Below are 22,476 nucleotides of genomic sequence, written 5' to 3'. Positions count from 1 at the left end.
AAGCAATTAATCACTTCCAGACAGGGAAGATTGTGATAGCCCACAGGTTCCAGAAGCTATTAGGCATGATAGCAGCGGCATCAATAGTAATACCCTTAGGTCTGTTTAGGGCACGCCCTATACAACAGTGGTTCAACTCTTTTCATCTTCATCCGAGAGAGGACCAGAGGAAGAAGCTGTGTGTTTCACAGGCCTGCATGCGAGCCTTACTTTCCTGGAGGAACAGGAGTTTCCTTCGCAGGGGAGCCTCATTGGGCAATATTCCCCACAGGAGATCAGTGGTCACAACCGATGCATCACTGACAGGTTGGCATTCTGTAGTTCCTTGTGACCCTGTTAAGACAAGTCATCCTATTTAGACCGTTAGTTGATGGTCAGAGTGGGGTCGAAACAGATCATAAGTTATGACAATAACTATGGATCTGTGAGACTGAAGGATGACCGTCACTAATCCTGGTCGCTCGGAACTCTGGGGCATTCAAGGTAAGAGAACGAGCCAGAAGTAAAACCCGCTTTTATATGTGTGGGAGTTCCACCTCTGGGGTCATGGGAATGGCTTTGTTTACATAAAGTCTCGAGAGAAGACAGAACGAAGGTTATCATTCTATTTAGACCATTAGTGACGGTCATCCTATGGTCTCACAGATCCATAGTTATAGTCATAGCTTAAGTTTTTAGTCTTTCTGCAGTCTTTCTATCCCTGTAGGAAGTTGAATAAGTTTTACGTGAAGACTGCCCATTAAAGGAATACAAGAAAGAGATACCCTGAATGCAGTTGGTTGCCTTGTGTTTTTTTTTTTTTTTTTTTTTTACGTTATTTTGATTTTTATTGGGTTAAATTCTGTATTTGCTGGCCTTTTTAACATTCACTTATATTGTCTTTTTACATAAATGTCATAAAATAATACTGAGATGTGAATAATTAATCTTTTTAAATTCAACATTAAAATAAGCAAATCTTAGAAACACTGAGCGTTTGATAATGTCTAAATATACAATGCAAAACATTAAATAAATATATAAATAAATAAATAAATAAGCTTATGACCGGTAAAACTCCTTACAGCAACTATAGCAGAGCCTAATATACAGTGGTTATGGAAAGTATTCAGACCCCCTTAATTTTTTTCTCTTTGTTATATTGCAGCCATTTGCTAAAATCATTTAAGTTAATTTTTTCCCTCGTAAATGTACACACAGCACCCCATATTGACACAAGAAATACAAAATTGTTGACATTTTTGCAGATTTATTAAAAAAGAAAAACTGAAATCACATGGTCCTAAGTATTCAGACCTTTTGCTGTGACACTCATATATTTAACTCAGGTGCTGTCCATTTCTTCTGATCATCCTTGAGATGGTTCTACACCTTAATTTGAGTCCAGCTGTGTTTGATTATACTGATTGGACTTGATTAGGAAAGCCACACACCTGTCTATATAAGACCTTACAGCTCACAGTGCATGTCAGAGCAAATGAGAATGATTAGGTCAAAGGAACTGCCTGAAGATATCAGAGACAGAATTGTGGCAAGGCACAGATCTGGCCAAGGTTACAAAAAAAATTCTGCTGCACTTAAGGTTCCTAAGAGCACAGTGGCCTCCATAATCCTTAAAATGGAAGACGTTTGGGATGACCAGAACCCTTCCTAGAGCTGGCCGTCCGGCCAAACTGAGCTATCAGGGGAGAAGAGACTTGGTGAGAGAGGTAAAGAAGAACCCAAAGATCACTGTGGCTGAGCTCCAGAGATGCAGTCGGGAGCTGGGAGAAAGTTGTAGAAAGTCAACCATCACTGCAGCCCTCAACCAGTCGGGGCTTTTATGGCAGAGTGGCCCGACGGAAGCCTCTCCTCAGTGCAAGACACATGAAAAAACACCTGAAGGACTCCAAGATGGTGGGAAATAAGATTCTCTGGTCTGATGAGACCAAGATAGAACTTTATTGCCTTAATTCTAAGCGGTATGTGTGAAGAAAACCAGGCACTGCTCATCACCTGTCCAATACAGTCCCAACAGTGAAGCATGGTGGTGGCAGCATCATGCTGTGGGGGTGTTTTTCAGCTGCAGCAACAGGACGACTGGTTGCAATCGAGGGAAAGATGAATGCGGTCAAGTACAAGGATATCCTGGACGAAAACCTTCTCCAGAGTGCTCAGGACCTCAGACTCGGCCGAAGGTTCACCTTCCAACAAGACAATGACCCTAAGCACACAGCTAAAATAATGAACCCAATTGAGCATCTCTGGAGAGACCTGAAAATGACTGTCCACCAACGTTAACCATCCAACCTGACAGAACTGGAGAGGATCTGCAAGGAGGAATGGCAGAGGATCCCCAAATCCAGGTGTGAGAAACTTGTTTGCATCTTTCCCAAAAAGATTCATGGGTGTATTAGATCAAAAGGGTGCTTCTACTAAATACTGAGCAAAGGGTCTGAATACTTAGGACTATGTGATATTTCAGTTTTTCTTTTTTTAAATAAATGTGAAAAAAATTTCAACAATTCTGTGTTTTTTTCTGTCAATATGGGGTGCTGTGTGTACATTAATGAGGAAAATAAAATTAACTTAAATTATTTTAGCAAATGGCTGCAATATAACAAAGAGTGAAAAATTTAAGGGGGTCTGAATACGTTCCGTACCCACTGTATGTAGAATATATTTACTGTATTAAACAGCCATATGGGCATCTAGTGGTTTAACCATGGCATTACATAGGAATATCATTTTTTTGGCCACCAAATGCCTCTAATTTGTCTCTTTGCACTGGAATTTAAAAACATTTTCTCTATTTTAAGCCTAAATACAAATTGTAATATAAATAATGAGCATATTAGAAAAAAATATTAGGCTAATGCTGTCTCTTCATCACTCCCCACAATAAATGTGATTGTAAAGCATAGTTATCAATACACTCTCAATGCACATGATGTGTTAATAGGCTAATCACTAGAAATTGCTGCAAACCGTAATTTTGAGATGACAACACGTGACGTTCTACTTGGAGTGGTTCACTTCCTCTGACTCTGAATTATGTGTTTCTATGGCAACACCATCAATGCCTAAAAAGAACCTGCGGTGGTCATGTGGTACAGCGGTCGCGTCAAGTCACCTTTATTTATATAGCACTTTTAGCAATACAAATTGTGTCAAAGCAACTGTACAGCATTAATTTAGGAAAAGTGTGTCAATAATCCAAAATGACAATAGTAAACACTCATTTTTCAGTTAAAGGCAGTTCATCATTGAATTTGGTGATGTAATCATCCAGCTCAGTTCAGTTTAAATAGTATTTGTGCTATCAAGTCGACGATAATGCTGGAAATGAACGTGGTACAAGTCGTAGCTCTCAGAAAACTCCCGGTTCACAAGTTGTAATTATGACTTCTACGAAGACGTGAATGCTTTTTACAAGTTGGAATCTCATAATTATGGCAATTCCGATAAGGCGTGAATGCACCTTCTGTTTCTCTATGGCTCTGGGATAAACAACAGGGGGAAAAACAACAGGGGGCTTCACTTTATAGAAATCAATGCAATGCATTGACCAGTGTGGACGCAAGCCATGGGGAAGTACACTACCCTTAAAAATTGAAAGGATATTAGGATATTACCACAGCATTACTCTTAGGACATCGCAAACTATTTTTTTCTGAATATGACTTAACAGTGGCGGCTCGTCAGGGGAGGCACAGCCTCCCCAAAATTTTGAGGTGAAAATGGGAGGAGGACTATTTAATGTTAATAGAATTCACAATTAATTTCAGTTCATATCTCAGAATGTGTATTTTTTTTGTTTGTAATTTCACCGTTGTAATACCATGAAATGTTAATGAAGTTGGAAAGCGCTACATTTCAATCGCGAATGTGCCTAATCTACTGATGTAATTACAACCGCTAGGTGATAGAGAAGGGTAGGGGGAGGTCGGGGGTGAGATGAGCCAATCAGCCAATCAGCATCGAGTGTTCACTTTCAGTGCTGATGATTGTTGAGAAAAGAAATCTTGTAGAGGAGGCTAGCCTCCCTTCTGATATCAACCAATCATCATAGAGACATAAATTACGTGATATTAGTTTGAACGTCTCACGCTGCACTGATAATGATCCAAGTACTTATGATGAGTAGCGATATAGAATATTTGATCGCCAACAGATTTACCAAGCTGTCATTCAAACAGTATATATACAAATTAAAAAAAGGGAAAAACATTTCTAAGCTGGATATAGAATACAGCAATCGGCTTATTTAAATGGCACAACAGGCAGCTCTCTTTTAACACCATGAACTTTAAAGAAGGGATGGATGTTTTGCTTCAAGTGATAGAACAGTAAGTGATCTTATATCTCTGTGTTGTATGTGTGTCGTTTTCTTTACGTTTTCTGACTAAGAGCAACCAAAATGCCATTTTAAAGTGGTTAAGCAAATAATAATACCCACGAGCTGCCACTGTGACTTAACCTGATCAAAGACACGCTCGTCATTCAGGCAGTCTCTGCTCGAGCCGATCAGCCCTATCACGCTCACTACGCAAGCTGCGTAGGGCCCCGCAAATTACTCCAAGGCCCCGCCTCCTCCTCGTGTCATAGCGCGTCACGTCACCGTCAATTAATGTTTACAACATCCATGACAAATATGAAGCGAAACTATCCTTCTGGCACGAAAAGAGGAAAAAAAAAAACCCATGAAAGTGAACTGCGGGAACAACAATCAGGTAAACTTGTCTTCTCTCCTCTCTAAGTTTTGAGGTCAGCAAAGTAAAGTTTTATATGCTTTTCAGTTTGTGTTTTTTTTCGGTCTGGCTAACCTAGCTGGGCAGGCAGGCAGTGCATCTCTTGCATCACTTTTGTGCCTGACAAAAGTGAGAGTAAAATACAATTTATTTATTACGTTATTTTGTTTTTGATAAACGACAAAGTGCAACGGTGTTTTGTTTACTGCAGCTCGGAAAAGATAACCGCGTCGCGTGTGTTATCATGCGTTTCATATGCGCATTCACGAAATGAAATGCGCATTTTTTCAAGCAGAAATATATGTGGAGACCAGACAGACTGTACAATATATGGGCGTGAATGATGGGCACTCCTCATCAAAAGTGCACATTATACATGCCTACATACTTTAAAAACAAGACACTGATTATCTAGTCTCAGTCAATGTGTAGTTAAAAACTCTAATTGGCCTACAACTGCACTGCACTAATTATGCAAAATTGAAAGCAATGTATTGATAATTTGACAGTGAGTTGACTTGATTTATAGGCTATATTGAATTTAAAATGTTGATTAGCTGGACATACTGGTCCAATGTTGTGGATGTCCATCTCCTTAGTTTAATAATAACCATAAATCAAGAATTTGCTTCACCCATATATATTACAATAATAAAAAAAAAAACCTTTAACATGCTATGGCAAAGCCATTTTAGCTTTTATTCATTCACAGTTTATGCATTTTTGGATATCAAGCATTACATTTTTTTACTATTTGCAATGTGAATTCTTGATTACTTTATGAGGACTGAGTTAGTGCGCAGAGGTCCATTCAAACCAGGACTGGATTTTTCTTTCCCTAAAGACAAGTCTAGAAGAGCTTTCCATTCAGGCTTATTACAGAGAAAACTGTCAAATACTTAATAATATTCACTTGTTATCTTAATATTCTATAGGAAATACTCTATTCAATAAATATTGTTTGTTTGAACCTCATTCTGTTCTACATTGTTGTTCTATATTGTCGACTGTTTGTGTTTAAAGGAGGGGAAGGATTGTATGGGATCACTGAAGTGTCCGGTGTGACTGTGTGACAATGGGCAAATGGTTTACATAGCTCACGGCGTCACGGGTCAGTTAGAGGGCCCCTTAGCAGAATTTTGCTTAGGGCCCCAGGGAGGTCAGGATCGGCACTGGTCTCTGCTGTTAGGTATGTTTTTCGCCATTGATCGTCCTCGTCGTCAGAGACGTTGGAACTATATTGTGAGAGGGGGGGCGGCGTTTCCATGGTGACGCGTCATTGCTTGTCACGTGACACACCGCAGCAGCAACAGCGCTGAATGAATGATGATCTGCTTTTTATGTCATTTTTCCTTTTTTATTCAGAATATTCACAAATGTGTTAGCTATGGGCATGAAATATCTGATATTCTGATTGTAAAATACATGAAAGTGGAAGTATAATTTGTTGTTTAAACAACGATCGCGTTTAGTTGAGCTGTGTATGCGATGGGCGCCGCCGTGTTAGTTTGTGCCGCAGACGCAGTTCAGAGAATCGGATCTGTTTGGATTTACACAACCTCTATTTTACAACACGTGAATTCATCCACTTCTCCCTAAAAAAAAGATAAAAAAAAAAAAAATTAATATTAAAAAAAAAAAAAAAATTAATAATACTTAAAAGTAAGTGGCTGGGTGAACTGTGAATAGAATGGAGTAAACATTGAAGTTACTTACACAATGTGTATATCTGATATGATATAAACGTGTCGAATTATAATGGAAAAGGTATTATTATTACCTCTTCCATAGACATCATCAGTGTGTATTTTACAAACTCTAAATGTATTGTTTTTTTTTTAGTACTTATGTGAATTTATATGTTTTGCGAACCTAAAATAAACAGTATGTGGTTGAAAACACTGAAAGTTGTGATATATGACAGCTCTGAGCCCCGCCTGTGTCTGGCTAAATTCTACATTTGAATTTAGCAGTTGATCATGTGATGCACTTGATCGTACGCTTCCAGGGACCAGCCTAGACTGATTACACTTGTGTGATCGTACGTGCGAAAGGCTTAAAAAACAATACATTGTTTTTCTGACAAAAAATTTTGAAATGTAGGCTTAAAATCAAACACATTTGAATTCAGATTCTGTATATATATATATAGTATATAATATATATATAGTATATATATCTATATATATATATATATATACAATAACAACGAACAAAACCCCCCCCCCCCCAGCTGCCTGACCCCGAGAGGGGTGGGGAAAGGGGGGCGGCCGCCCCCCCAGCCCCCCCCTGTTCCAACGTCTATGCTCGTCGTCTTCCTCACTAAATTAAAAAAAATTCTTCATGCTCGGGTGTCGCCAGTGAATCCAGTGGCATTCAACGCCCAACTTCCAACGATCCAATCAATTCCCGAATGACGAAATCAAGTCCCGCCCTCTCATTTCAGATGCCTTCACTCGGATAGACGTCACAGTAGAGAGAAAAAGACAATCTCTACTTCAGTTTCATACTGACTTTAAGACAATTCTCAGCCATAAAAAGACTTAGCCTACTACAATATCTCTTCATCCCTTTATGTTTTCATATTTTGGCAGAATATCTATATTAATTAATCTTTATTGTTGTTAAATATGCTGTATTCATGTCATGATGTGAACGTGTATATAAAGTAGCACCTTACTTTAATATCTAAAGCTCAAAAAGCACCATTACTTGTGGACAATTTTCTTACATATTTTAATTTACTGTAACATACCTCTTTTCACCACCAGAGGGCAGTGTCAGGGCATTTTTTTTTTTTTTTAATAACATACCATGGCTTTAAAAAATTTATTTTATATTTTTTTGTGGAATGTTTTTTTTAACACACACACAACAGTGGTGCTAATTGTTGAGCCATGATGCAGCTTTTTTTTGTTTTATAATACTTCATAACTCTATTTACAAGCAGAGGACAGTGCCACGGAATTTGTCTCCAACAAAATATGCCTTCAAATGTCTGTGTCCAAAAGGAAAATTTATGTAAAGTGGACAATGGCTTTACACTTTTATTGCTGACGTACACATTGCAAACCTAGTAGATAAGTGCATTTTGAACATTAAACACGTGTATTGTTAGTTGTCTGCAAACCGCATAAAATTTCAGGTAACTTTTCTCAACAAATTGGACCTTTTTCCAAGACGAAAATAGTGGTAGAGCTGATCTACAAGAACAAGATCAAGAGTTTATTCACTATTAAATAGACATCTTTAAATAAATCTGAATTAAACTCACCTGTTAGGTAAACATATTTAAATACCAATTAGACTCAACTTTGCTTTTTAAACCGAAAGAACATAATGGCTCCTAATAAATAAATAAATAAATAAAAATAATAATAAAACACTTAATAATGAGTGCTATTGTTATTTTCATTGGTGTGCAATCTGAGCATATCTGTTACAGTTGTTTACGATTGTTTACACACTAAAATAAAAATGTCCACACAATTTGCAAAATTCTACTCCAATAAGCAAAACATATCCACAGATTTGCACAACATTACACACAATGTCTGCTTCACCCTTTTTGCAAACCATTACACACAGTGATTTGTAAAACTGCACACATTTTCACACCTTGGACACAGATAAGGATTGTGAATTACACTCAAGAAATTGACTCAAGAAATCCGTGCAACACTTATTGACCATGTTATCAACCATGGACTGACACTGATGGAAGCTGGACAAAGAGTTCAACCAAATCTCAGCAGAAATACTGTTGAGTCAGTAATTCAGACATTTCTTTGAGAAAACAGGTACGCTAACCACACAGCACATTGAAACTGAAGCTTGCTGTACTTATTATCAATATTGTTTACTGTGACATTTAACAGTAGGCTGCATGTTGTTGGGGTGTTTTTTTTTCTTTTTTTAAACATAGGGCTGAGGGTCAAGGACACCAAGGTGGAAGGGGCCCTATGTTCACTTGTGCGCAAGAGGCTGCCATTGTGGTTTTGACCAATAATTGTATCAGGCTGCGAGAAATCCAAGCCAATATCAATGATGACCATATTTTCAATAACATCCAACGAGTCTCTGTCAACATTAGGTTGAATCCTCAAGAAAAATCAAATGTACATGAAGCAACTGTATCGGGTACCATTTGACAGAAATTCAGAGAGAGTGAAACATCTGCGCAATGAGTATGTGGAGGTATGTGTTGTTCATCTTACTATGGTCTGGTATTGTGCACTGTTCATAATGTTCTGGCACAAAATAATACTGCACAATAGATATTGAATAGCATCCTATTGTCTTTTACTGTGTTTCAGAGAGTCTTGCAAATGGATGCTGCAGAAATTCAACATGAATTTATATATGTGGATGAGGCTGGATTTAACCATGCGAAAACAAGAAGACGGAGAAATGTAATTGGACACAGGGCAATCACCAATGTGCCAGGGCACCGGGACAATGTTTCATTACATCGGGCTGCTCTGGTCCAGAATTGGTTCCATGAGCACCCTGAATTTGGAAGTCTCATACCTTCCCCCATACTTCCCCTTCCTGAATCCAATTGAAGAGTTTTTTTAGGTTTTTTTGGGGGTGGGTGTGGGAGGTGTGGGACATTGGGTCCAATGACTGTTTGCCCGTCATTCAGGCCATGGAGCAGGCCTGTGATCATATCGAAGCAGCTTCTGTGCAGAGGTGGATTCGTCACACGAGGTGATTCGGTGCCTTGCCAATGAAGACATAGCCTGTGATGTGGATGAAATCTTATGGCCTGATCCAGCCAGACGGAGAGATGATGAATAGTTACAGTATTCTTGTTTCTTTTACAGTAGTTTTTCCTCAGAGTCAAAGTGTATGTACTTCATGCAGTAATTTTTTATTTGTCTACAGATTTTATTTGTTTCATTGATTTCATTGTTGGTTGATTACTGTAACTGATTATGGTAAGAAATACTGTAAGTATTGAAATACTTGAAATATTCAGTCTTCAGCATCAGTGTTGTGCAGTGCTTGGTAAGTGTATAGTAGGCCTATTTGTGTACATTCTCCCTATATCTCAAACTAATCATGAAGAATGTTGTGGTTTTTTTTTTTTTTTTTTTTTTTTTTTCTTCTCCCATCTAAATTATCCCTTACATAACAATGTCTGGCCAAAAATCTACTAAAATTAGTTTTTTTTTACAAATGTGTTTATCACAGCAGTATGAAACTGGCTGCAATAGTGTCTGATCATTGAGGACTGTGTTGTTTAAATGAAAACTAATAGCATTTTCACAAATGTGTATATGTTTTGACTGAAGTGTGTCATTTTGCAAACAGTCTAGGAATTATGCAAACTGAGTGTGGTGTTTGGATAATTGTGATTTATATTTTGAAAAAAAGAACCCGGTTTTCAAAATTGCGTGTAAACAAATGAAAAAAACAAAAAACAAAACTATTTTGGGGTTTCATGACCCTTTAAATTCTTTTGTTCTGAACTTTTTCTTAAAATGTAAATAATGAAAGTGCACAGTACTGTACATCTCTGTGACTTCAAGTATGTTTGCGTGAAATCAGACCAAGTGAATATCCAAGTGTATAGTTGGACATTTTAACGTTTCTACACAAACTAGTAACATCTTCACACACAAATCTATGCTTTTATTTCGTCTGCTAATTAATGCTTCGCTTTCAGTTGAATCTTCAGAGATACACCATGACTGACTGAGCAGATGTTCCACCAGATGCTCTTTCTGCATCTTCAGGTAAACCCATTCCCCTCAGTATCCATCATTATAATCCATCATGACTAGTGCAGTAACATAATAAGGGCAGAGAGTTCACATCTCTGATATAAAAGAGGTTTTTTTTTTTTTTTTTTTTTTTTTTTTTTTGGTAAGTACCTGCAACCTTATTTACAGTGGCCCCAGAACGTATCTGACATTTAAGTTACACTTAAAAATGTAGTGATGTCTTTTGTTTTAAAGAAATATCAAAGCAAGTGGCTTTTTTTCCCCAAGGAAAACATCACAAAAAGAAGTTGTAAACGATAAATCAGTTGATACAGTTCTATTTAATAAACAAACTTTATACATCAAATAAAAAACACATTGAGTCCTGTTGGTTCATAAATGGCTAATAAAAGTGACTTTAATTCTGAGAAAAGCTCAAACATCACTGGTTTAATTCTTTGTATCTAAATGCAATGAAGATCAGATATTTTCATGCATACGTTTGGAGCCACTTTATACTGTATACAGATGTTCAGAACCACAAAAGAAAACAAGCAATAATAATTTTTCTTTTGTTTGTGCTTCTTTATTTTTCTGGTCCCTCACATAATATTTATTGAATAAACACTTTATCTGCAGTAAAGTTGTAAACGCAGAGTGTTTGACAAGAACATTTTTTGTAAAGGTTAACGCTCTGTGTTTTGAATGTGCTCAAGATTCTAAAAGTGCTTTAATATCATGTATTGCTAAAGCAAATGGCATTAAATAATCTGAGGAAATATAGACACTGACAGAAAAAACGGGGGCTGTACAGGGGTTTTCATTAGTGCTCATAATACACATAGATTTCACATACAGGATATATGTTTTTAGTTAGATGATGAAATGCATATATTAAGGTTTCCGAGTGCCATCAACACTTGAAAAACAAAACAGAGTAAAATGAAACACCAGTCGACACCCCAACCCCACCCATCACAAAAAAAAATAGCTTTTAGAAATGATCACATTTAGGACTTATTCACTGTGCTTCAATAAGGTATAGCTCTGTTCTCGATGGAAATATCTCAATCACATTTAATATGAAGGTAGTTTATATCATCAGACATGCATTATGCACTTTACTCTGTTATACCAGGTTACATCACTGGCAAGCCGGTTAACTAAGAATGTCCTTCGTCCCGAATTGTTTTTTTCTGATTTCTAACAGGCTTCTTTTGTGCTGCTATAGTATATATGTAATTTGGAAGAGCGGATAGTGTCGCCTCTTCAGCTGTGCCCAGGCCTTTTCTTCCTCTGGGTGAGGATCCCATAAGATGCAGAACCAGTTCAAGACATTTTTGTCTGCATTTCGAAACCGTACCATTAAAGACACAGCCTGACATAAAAATGGCCACATTGATGATTTGGTCCAACTTGAATTCAATAAAAAGTCAACAGAAAGCAGCAGAGAGAGAGCATGTGTGAGAATCGTGGGACGTCCTCACTGCTTCAGGAGCCAGAACATACAGGGGGAAGGGAGATTGATGACGTTTGGATGCGCACTAAAGATTACCTGATTAAGACTGAGAGGGATGGAGAGTTAAAGGGAGAGTTCGCCCAAAAAGAAAGTTCTGTCATCGTTTGCTCATTCTTGTGTCACTTACTTCAGTTTAACACACAAAAAGAAGAAATAAAAGAATCATAAAGGTGCAACTGCACCATCAAAGTATCATAAAGGTGGTCCATATGAAGAGTGCTTTTTTCCGAGACTTACAAATCTGAGAGGGAAAAAAAATTGACATTTACAGTTTTACATTCACCCTGGTTCAGTTTGGCATCTTTTCAAAGAATCAATTGATTCAGTTCATAAAATTGGTCTGAATGAATCAGGATTCTGAAATTCAACACAGTTATCATATGATATCATATGATCTCCCTTATAAGACTTGGAATATATCTCACTTTTTTAAGGTTTTTGGTTGCATGGACAAGTGCAGCCAGTACAATTGTATTAAAACTTCTATTTGTGTTCCCTGGAAACAGTAAAGTCATATGGGTTAAAATGACAGGATAATAAGTAAACGATGACAGAAGTTTCTTTTTTTTTTTTTTTTTTTGCGCGTACTGTTCCTTTAAGGTGAGGGACTTATGTACATTTGGAGGAGTCAGTTACATGTTGAGTAATGGATGGATCCAGCCTCCTACATCACACTGCACTTGGCCTTCAGCTTGTCTGCACGTCTCTGCTTGCTGGAGCGCATGTTCAGACTCATATCACGCTTCTTATCCAGGTTCAGGAGCTCCTGAAAAAGCTCCTTCACGTTGGTGTTGGTCTTGGCTGATGTTTCCATGAACGCGCATTTCCAGATGTTTGCCTGAGCTTCGCCCTCCTTGGTCTCCACCTCACGCTGGGTCTCGTCGCTCTTGTTGCCAACAAGCATGATGGGGATGTTCTCCACGTTACCTTTGATGGCCAGCACTTGCTGGTAGATGGGCTTCAGCTCCTCCAGCGACTGCCTGCTGGTGATGGAGTAGACCAGGATGAAGGCGTGGCCCTTGGAGATGGACAGACGCTGCATAGCAGGGAACTGGTGGCTACCAGTGGTGTCTGTGATCTCCAGAGTGCATACGCTCTTGTCGCAGCTGATGACCTGCCGGTATGTGTCCTCCACCGTCGGGATGTAGGTGTCCCTGAAGGTGCCTTTAACGAAGCGCAGAACCAAGGAGCTCTTGCCCACTCCCCCTGCTCCAAACACCACCACCCGGTAATCGTTACTCTGCTCTGGCATGCTGCTTGGGTTTGTCGGGGTATGTGGCGGTTAAGACTCAATTATTCCCTGAGATCTGAAAAAGGAAAAAGGTTTCATTTGGTAAACATGCACATTAAGACAATGTATCCAATGTATATATATATATATATATATATATATATATGTGTGTGTGTGTGTGTGTGTGTGTGTGTGTGTGTATATATATATATATATTTATTTATTTTTAGGAAAAAAGTAAGCATGAAGGTCTGCTCCTAATCCTACCCCGAAACATCACATATTCAGAAAATACAATAACATACAAACTAAATTGCATAAATTCAAATGAATCAGCCACCAATATGGCAAAACATCATTATGAAAATGTTAAATGTAAAGCCACTCATTGCAAACTATAGCTAATCTTTATTACAAAATTAATAAAAATGTCTTGCAACTATTAAATGAAAAATTAAAATAACAAAAAAAATAGCTATGCTTCATCACTACTGACGCACTAATTGAAATAAAATTATTTGTATTATTTTCATATGAAATTACAAACGGAATTCAAATAAAATCAATTCAAATTTTGTGATTTTAAGTTCAAGATAATTTTAGAATGGCATTATATAATATATATCTATGTGCCCTCTCAAGTATTATACTGTGCTTATGATTGAGATTTATACATTTTACCATTCTCACTTTAAAACTTTAAAATAAAAAGTATACAAGTGAAAATTATACATAGCCTATATATAAATATATAAATCTGCATACATTTTTCAAATCAGTTCAAGAAATACTACCATCTAATTTTTTTGCATTAAACCACAGAACATTTTGGGGAAATGTTCTTAAAAGTCAATTATGTTTCTTTCTTTTTTTATTTTTTTTATTCCAGCTTAATATATAGAGATGGCGATAAGTAAGCATAGGTTTATTCCATCAAAAGTGTAAACACTGTGGCTCTGTGGCATTATCAAAACATTGATCTGTTTGTCTGAGCACCCTTAATGACCAGCTCAATATAGCAACATCGGCTCAACCAGTAATGCACATTTTAGGCGGGACTTTCTGATTTTCTGACCAATTAGAGATGGAGGCCTGTTTGGAATTGTAGTTTGATGCTGCTACCTCAGAAATGACACACAAAAATTTATAACGGCATAGTGTTAAAGCAAAATATAATATCTGATTTCTTTCTTTTGATTTAGAAAAAGGGCTATGGCATGTTCTTAACCGTTTCATGAGATGCACACATGACACTATTGTAAGAGGGTTGCTTGACATTATTATATACATGGAGAGGATGGAAAGATAATGGTCAGCATTTTCCTGACATGAACGTCTCTCTCTCTCTCTCTCTGTGTGTGTGTGTGTGTGTGTGTGTGTGTGTGTGTGTGTGTGTGTGTGTGTGTCTGTCTGTAAATACATATGAGTGTATGCCTGTGTGCCTTTGTGAATTGAGTAGGATGGTCTCTCTGCTGCCATCAGCATCAAGGTCATCTATTAATGACTCATTTATCTTGCTGTGAAGCAGCCGTTGGACTCAGTCTCCTGTGGAAAGCAAGATCACACCAGATATTTCTGGCACCTTACTGAATTCTTGCAGCATTTGGAGACAGGGGCCACTTCCTGACTGCCTCAAGACAGATTTATGCAAATGCATAATTTTCACATCACAGATCAATATATTCAAACCAGACCACTGTGGTTTGATTAACAGAGAACTTTGTCTGAAAATGCTTACATTTTCTCAGCCCCAGAGGAAAATTCAGTGGTACTTCTAAATTAGCAGTAATGATTATCACTCAGATGAACAGAGACCAGATGAGCCTCTCACTAAAGACCTCTTTGGTTTGCCGGCAGCATAAGACGCGATCTCAGTGGTACGCAAGTTTTGAATATTAAGGATGTTTTGGCAACCCCTTATACCTCTCATTTTCCATCTTTTTTTTTTTCTTATAGTAAAAATCTGATCAAATGTTAAGGTCAGACATTTTATAAAGAGGCTTAGTAAATCCTGTCCACTGGAGTTAATGCACAAGACTGAGTGATGCAATGTGCTTTTGGGTACAATGGATCAGTCATATGAAAAATAACAGTCAGAGTGAAGATAAATAAATGGCTGGATGAGATACCATTTCTGTACTTTCTGTCCTTTCCACAGACACAACAACAATAAAAAAATAAATAAAAAATCAAAACACTGTATCAATATGAACAGCTACTAGATTTCAGCTACAAATGTAACATTTTGTTAATTGGCAGCTAATACTGATACAGAACTGACAATACTGACTGAATGAGCTAAAGGCTCAGAGTTTGATTATTTTTTGTGGGCCACTTAGACTGTAGTAACTACACCACCTTCTACATTCAAAAAACATTAAATGTAGCCATTTATTTCTCATAAGCCCTTTGCAAGCAAAAAGTATATTAAGGTAGATAGCAGTGGTGTTAAAAGTTTGAATCACAGCTCAGGATATCCACTAGGGAAGCATATATTTAAATTTTTGTGGTACCAACAGCTAATCAGCATTGACAAGACATAATTTTCTATACACTTATGGCCCAAGTGTATGGAAGCTCACTTCTGCCTCATAATAATAAAATATATAGACTTTGGTAAACCATATTAACACATAAACATTCATAATTATATTAAATAAGTAAAATCATAACTAAAACCGCATTGCAGCTCCCTAGTAACCACCCCGAGTAGCCTAGCAACCACCTATCAACACCCAAGCAACCACACAGACTACCCCAGCAACTGCACAGCAACACCCTAGAAACCACCCCGAGAACCCTAGCAAATATCTATCTATCTATCTATCTATCTATCTATCTATCTATCTATGTTGTTTATTTAAATTTCAGACTTCTTCAAATGAACACCTTCAAACTGCAAGCTTTTAAAACTACTTTTAACAGGTCAGACTTTCCCATGCAACTTCAAAGTAACTTGTCTAGTTATCTTTATAGTTATTGTCAATTGTGTGAACAGGCTTTACTCATTACTGTAATATCAAAAAAATCGTGCAGGCATGATTGTCTGCAATTAATCGCAATTAATCACAGTATGCACAAAATTCAATAATGCATTCAAAAGTAGTGTATTGTGCACTTTTTTCATTTAAAAGTACTGCTATATGAATAAAAATGCAATAACATTTGGTTTGCAAACTCTAATGTCCTTGCTGTGTGCCGATAAGGTGCCTTTTTTTTTTTTACAGCAGTATTCCTTTTACATATAGTTCTTGTAAATCTCAACTTATAACATTAATGTAATCAAATTAAAAATAAGCAAAAAGCTATTCCGTATATCCCAAAAGACTCAAAATAATAAACCACAAAGTTAACAAAACGATGCACTCCACTGTGCTGAGCGAGAGCGCTTCTCTGCTGTCTTCACATGCTATCAGAAACTTCCTATTTCCCAATTTTGAAGTCCTGATTACGAGCATGTTGTATTCTTTTCTGTTAAAAATAACAGTGGACAGTGGTTTGTAAATGTTAATGCTTAGCCTAAATAATTTGACCAGGAGCATTCATGTGAGCGCTGCTGCAGTCTTAGGCCAAATGCTCTCATTGGTTGAGATGCGTGATGACACTCATCCGAAGCCAGTACTGATCAACATCCCACCTCTCCCTTGACCCATGGTTTGTCTGTGTGTATTCAGAGCCAGTGAGCAACAGATATTCATAAAAAAGAAACTGTGTTAATGCGCGATAAAATAATTGTTGGCATTAATCAATTAATGCGTAAACATGATAATAATGCATTAACTTGCCCAGCCCTACAACAAATATAACTATCTATTGAATATTGGTGTTGCTGTTGGTTGTTAAGCTACTCAAAACTATAAATTACAGTGATTTTACAACAGTTAATACTGTATTCCAAGGTCTGTTTTGTCTGGTTGGCCATGTGTGTGATGTACTGTAAGCACTGAGGCACCACTGTAGATGGTATCGCATTTGTTTTCTGCTGGTTTGTACCAGTTTGCATGATGTCAGTAGATACATCAGGCCCTTGAACACCTAAGATGTATTTAGAGATTCTCCCTGAACTACTTGGCAACATCTCAGTTGTGCATCGTTTTTGGAACTCTGGGAATTCTCCGGTTACTGTGGAAACAGCCCTGGAGGGCATGTATAGGATGATGGAGAGAATGAGCAAAAACAAGAGTGAGAGAATGTCATCAGAGATACTGCTAAAAAAAAAAAAAGCAAGAAGACTGAGACTATATATATATATATATATATATATATATATATATATAGTATATATATATATATATATATATATATATATATTTCTAATGTTGCATGTCATCTTTCTGTCAGTTACCCTAGTAACCAACTGGCAAACAGTGGGTTTAATTTACGTCACTGCAGCCTATTCATACACTGAGGTGAAAGAAACTATTTATAGTGATAAATGATTACTAAAGAAAAATATTTAACCTCAAGATCAGTTCAGATTTTGTGGGCTATTCATAGGGCAATGTATTAATCAACACGGATTATTTGGATTTTACACAAAGAAATATTTCAAAACTACATCTTGAGTTGAGGAAACTGAGATGGCCTACAAAAGGCTACAGGAGACATGCAAACGTCTATCGCATGTGATGTCTAAAAATACCACAGCGCATCAACTCAATTCTTACTCTATAAGCTCGACCCTGAGCCCGTCAAGCTCTGATGGAATGCAGATCCGAATCTCTTAATCAACGGGATTTGCTGTTACAACCGGCGTTAATATTGCGCGTAAAGCTGTAATTAGGCAACAATCAAACCAGGCATCCTGTTATTTTCTCTCATCCAGTTGGGAAATAAAGCACATATTGGCCATGCAACCTGAATGAACAAGCAATGGGAGGCAGTGGATAACAGAATATGCTATTTGGTTTTTTTTTTTAACTCAATCACATGTCGCGTTCACATTCACGCTGAGACAAATACATCATCCGCGCGTAATTCACATGGATTCGCACTGAACCGAACGTCATTTATTACGGACGAAGAGCGATTTTTTTTATTTGTATTTTTATTTATTTATTTTTTTTTACGTGTGAAGTCGTTAATCGCTTGTTTGTCGTCAAAAGAGCATCGTTCACACAGTTAAAAGCGATGGATAGCGATGTGTAAAGGATTGTAAAGGTTATTAAGTGTCATTACGTCGGTGTGATGCTATTGATGCGTTTAACACGAAGGACGCGCGTCAAAGACACAAGCGTATCGATACATGAAAGCGGAATTTGTTTTGTCTGTTTGCTTTTTATATTATGATGATTGTGCATCTAGTGAAAAGTGATTTATTCTTACCTGGCGACTGTGTAGCAACGTCCCAAATCTTGTTAGTCATAGATTATAGGAAGCATTAGGAGATCAGATACACGACAAATGTCTTACATTCTCTGCCGCACCGGTCCCGTTTCATTTTCTCGTGTTATTTGCATGGCTTAAATCGAGCGATGTCGCTGAAAATGCTGTTATGCCTGTTTTGCTCTTGGTGCGGTCGGCGCGCGCACTCCAGCTGTCCTACCACGTCTTCTCTGACGCACGCAAGCGCGCGATATGCGGCTCACCCCCGCGTCCTGTGTCCCGTTACACGACGAGAACAAAAACCCCACCTGCTATATACCGTTCAACTGCTCTCCGTCTATGCCGTGTTGATCATAAAACATTGTTCCGTCACTAAAGGGGGCATGTTACATTAATAAAACACCATTTGAGCTCGACATTTCCTCTATGGGCACACACTGGGGATGGATGGAGGCACTGGAATGATGGAAATAGTAGGCTACTGTATGTTTTAAAATAGCTAACAGAAGTGCTTCAGCTATCAGACTTGTCGGGATATAGAAATAAAGTGACTAAAATTCAGTTAGGGGTAGATGTGCAAACAAGCGATTTTTTTTTTTTTTTTACTGGGACACACAAGTAAAAAATAGCCTTGAAACACACTATTTATGGGTAAGAATATATTCGGATATTTTTTATTTTAAATATAAGGTATTTAAGGTTACTATAAGGTAACTATAAAGTATAGTAACTATAAGGTGTGTTCATACTGGCGCCAGGACAACCTTTTGCTCACATGTGAACTAGTATTTGTCTCCCTCTAATGTTTTTTTGATGAATCGACAAAGCAATAAAACAATCGTTTCGCAGTAAATTAAGTCTTGTAGTAAACCTTTTTTTAAACAGCTAATTGGCATCACAAATTAAATGCAAAAAACCGCAAGAAGAACCTCGAGGACTATATATATACTATATATATTAGATATTATGAATATTATATCTATAGATCTATACTGATATATCTATCTAATTTGCATGTCATCGTCTGTAAGGTTACCATAGTAACCAACTGGCACCAACCAGTGGGTGTAAGTACGTCATGCCAGCCTATCATACATGCGGTGAAAGAAAACTATTTAAGTGATAAATGATTACTAAAGAAAAAACCTATGACCCTCAGATCAGTTCAGAACTTTTTGTGTGGATATTCATCGGGCAATGTATTAATCAACACGGATATTTGGATTTTCCACAAAGAAACTATTTCAAAATATCATCTCGAGTTGAGGAAACTGAGGATGGCCTACAAAAAGGGTTACAGGAGACCTGCAAAAGTCTAACAGCATGTGATGTCTAAAAAATACAACAGCGCATCAACTCAATGCTTACTCTATAAGCGCGGACCCTGAGACCGTCAAGCTCTGATGGAATGCAGCTCCAGAATCTCTAAATCAACGGATTTGCTGTTACAACCGGCGTTAATATTGCCGCGCTAACGCTGTCATTAGGCAAACAGCAATCAAACCAGGCATCCTGTTAGTTTCTCTCAATCCAATTGGGTAATCAAGGCACATAGTGTCCCAGCCCAAACCATGAATGAACACGCAATGGGAAGGCAGTGGATAAACAAGAATATGCTATTTCGTTTTTTTTTTTATTTTGTTTTTTGTTTTTTTTTACCTCAATCACATGTCCGCGTTCCACATTCACGCTGATGACAAATACATCATCCGCGCGTAATTCACAATGGATTCGCACTGAACCGAACGTATTTATTACGGATCGAAGAAGCGATTTTTTTTATTTGTATTTTTATTTATTTTTATTTATTTATTTTTTTTACGTGTGAAGTCGTTAATCGCTTGTTTGTCGTCAAAAGAGCATCGTTCACACACACACAAGCGATGGATAACAAAATGCAAAGGATCCTCAAAGTCATTACGTCGCTGTGCGCCGAAAGATGCTATTGCGGTCCGTCACACGAAGGACGCGCGTCAAAGACACAAGCGTATCGATACATGAAAGCCGCATTTGTCTGAACGCTTTACATATTAAAACAATGATGCATGTACCGCTAGTGAAAAGTGATTTATTCTTACCTGGCGACTGTGTAGCAACGTCCCACACTCTTGTTAGTAGTCTAGATTATAGGAAGCATTAGGAGATCAGATACACGACAAATGTCTTACATTCTCTGCCGCACCGGTCCCGTTTCATTTTCTCGTGTTATTTGCATGGCTTAAATCGAGCGATGTCGCTGAAAATGCTGTTATTGCTCTTGGTGCGGTCGGCGCGCGCACTCCAGCTGTCCTACCACGTCTTCTCTGACGCACGCAAGCGCGATCTGCGACCTATGCGGCTCACCCCCGCGTCCTGTGTCCCGTTACACGACGAGAACAAAAACCCCACCTGCTATATACCGTTCAACTGCTCTCCGTCTATGCCGTGTTGATCATAAAACATTGTTCCGTCACTAAAGGGGGGCATGTTACATTAATTAAAACACCATTTGAGCTCGACATTTCCTCTATGGGCACACACTGGGGATGGATGGAGGCACTGGAATGATGGAAATAGTAGGCTACTGTATTTTAAAATAGCTAACAGAAGTGCTTCAGCTATCAGACTTGTCGGGATATAGAAATAAAGTGACTAAAAAATTCAGTTAGGGGTAGATGTGCAAACAAGCGATTTTTTTTTTTTTTTTTACTGGGACACACAAGTAAAAAATAGCCTTGAAACACACTATTTATGGGTAAGAATATATTCGGATATTTTTTATTTTAAATATAAGGTATTTAAGGTTACTATAAGGTAACTATAAAGTATAGTAAACTATAAGGTGTGTTCATACTGGCGCCAGGACAACCTTTTGCTCACATGTGAACTAGTATTTGTCTCCCTCTAATGTTTTTTTGATGAATCGACAAAGCAATAAAACAATCGTTTCGCAGTAAATTAAGTCTTTGTATTAAACCTTTTTAAAACAGCTAATTTGCATCACAAATTAAATGCTCACTGCACTCAATGACACTCAATTCAAAATCTCTATCATCAAAACTGGAATTTTAATTATTTCATGACACTGTTTAAATCACTTTTTTCTTTATTTCTTTTTTTTTTTTTTTTTTTTTGCAAAAAGACTGCTGACATCAGATTTAATATGAGGTTGATTTATAAAATGTGTTGTTGTATCTTATTGAGAAATCCTCACACAACATAAATTACAGTACAGCTTATCCCACGATGACCAAGATGTCTAAATACAATATTCTGATCAAAATGAAACCTCTTTTAAAGTAGGCTATTATAGCCATATCAGCTGTGGGATAGTGACAGATTAGTATTAGATACATGAATGTTTCACATTGAATATTATGAATGTGTTGTTTTAAGCAGCATGTGGCAGTTTTCCCCTATAGTCCTCCAAACTAGTGATGTCAGCCTTTTTGAGCCCAATGCACACTTTGTTCAAGAGAATATAAATCAATAGTTTGATGTTTGTTCATTTGATAGACACTTTTATCTAAAATGACTTTAATCTAAATTCAATTCAGTTTCATCAGCATGTTTTGTTATTGTTTGTTTATCTTGAATTTGAACCCATGACCAAGCTAGCACCATCCTCCACAAACTAATATCTGCAGTGTTCCATAACAGTATTGTGTTTCCAATATTGGGGTATGTTGTCCCAAAAGACAACAGGTCTGAACAGTTCTTTTTTTTTTTTTTTGTAAAGAACATTACATTATTATTATTATTATTTAAATTAATTAATAAATTAAAATGAATCAATTTTATAAATTCATAATATTTATAATGACACAGTCTGACCTTTTATTCTGCAATATGTTTTTCTGCTTTTATTTTAAACTGCACCTTCATTACATACAGCCGACTCTTGACTGAAAGTGGTTTTTTGTTCTTTTTTTACACAACAGCTACTGTAAAATAAATAAATAACATGATGTTTTCTGAGTCAGC

At 37.3% G+C, this 22,476-nt stretch overlaps 1 protein-coding gene across 2 annotated transcripts; it reads right to left on the bottom strand.

Moving 5' to 3' along the window:
- Nucleotides 1-11,001: 11,001 nt before the first annotated feature.
- On the bottom strand, nt 11,002-20,627 carry LOC109099082 (GTP-binding protein Di-Ras1-like). 2 transcript variants are annotated; one of them, XM_042733404.1, is made up of 2 exons: nt 20,592-20,627; nt 11,002-13,264 (listed from the first exon to the last, which is right to left on the bottom strand). In XM_042733404.1, the coding sequence occupies exon 2, from the start codon at nt 13,207-13,209 to the stop codon at nt 12,622-12,624; it is 588 nt and encodes a 195-aa protein (XP_042589338.1). In that variant the 5' UTR covers nt 13,210-13,264; nt 20,592-20,627; the 3' UTR covers nt 11,002-12,621. The 2 variants fall into 2 exon arrangements, with proteins under 2 accessions (XP_042589338.1, XP_042589337.1); XM_042733403.1 differs by lacking the exon at nt 20,592-20,627 and adding an exon at nt 18,514-18,680.
- Between the last annotated feature and the right edge of the window lie 1,849 nt (nt 20,628-22,476).

This window comes from Cyprinus carpio, chromosome B11 (assembly GCF_018340385.1).
Source record: "Cyprinus carpio isolate SPL01 chromosome B11, ASM1834038v1, whole genome shotgun sequence".
NCBI lineage: Eukaryota > Metazoa > Chordata > Actinopteri > Cypriniformes > Cyprinidae > Cyprinus > Cyprinus carpio.
This window is presented reverse-complemented; position numbering and strand designations above follow the sequence as displayed.

What these genes read in the sequence shown, in the direction of transcription:
- LOC109099082 (XM_042733404.1), bottom strand. Translation starts at nt 13,209, where the DNA reads ATGCCAGAGCAGAGTAACGATTACCGGGTGGTGGTGTTTGGAGCAGGG.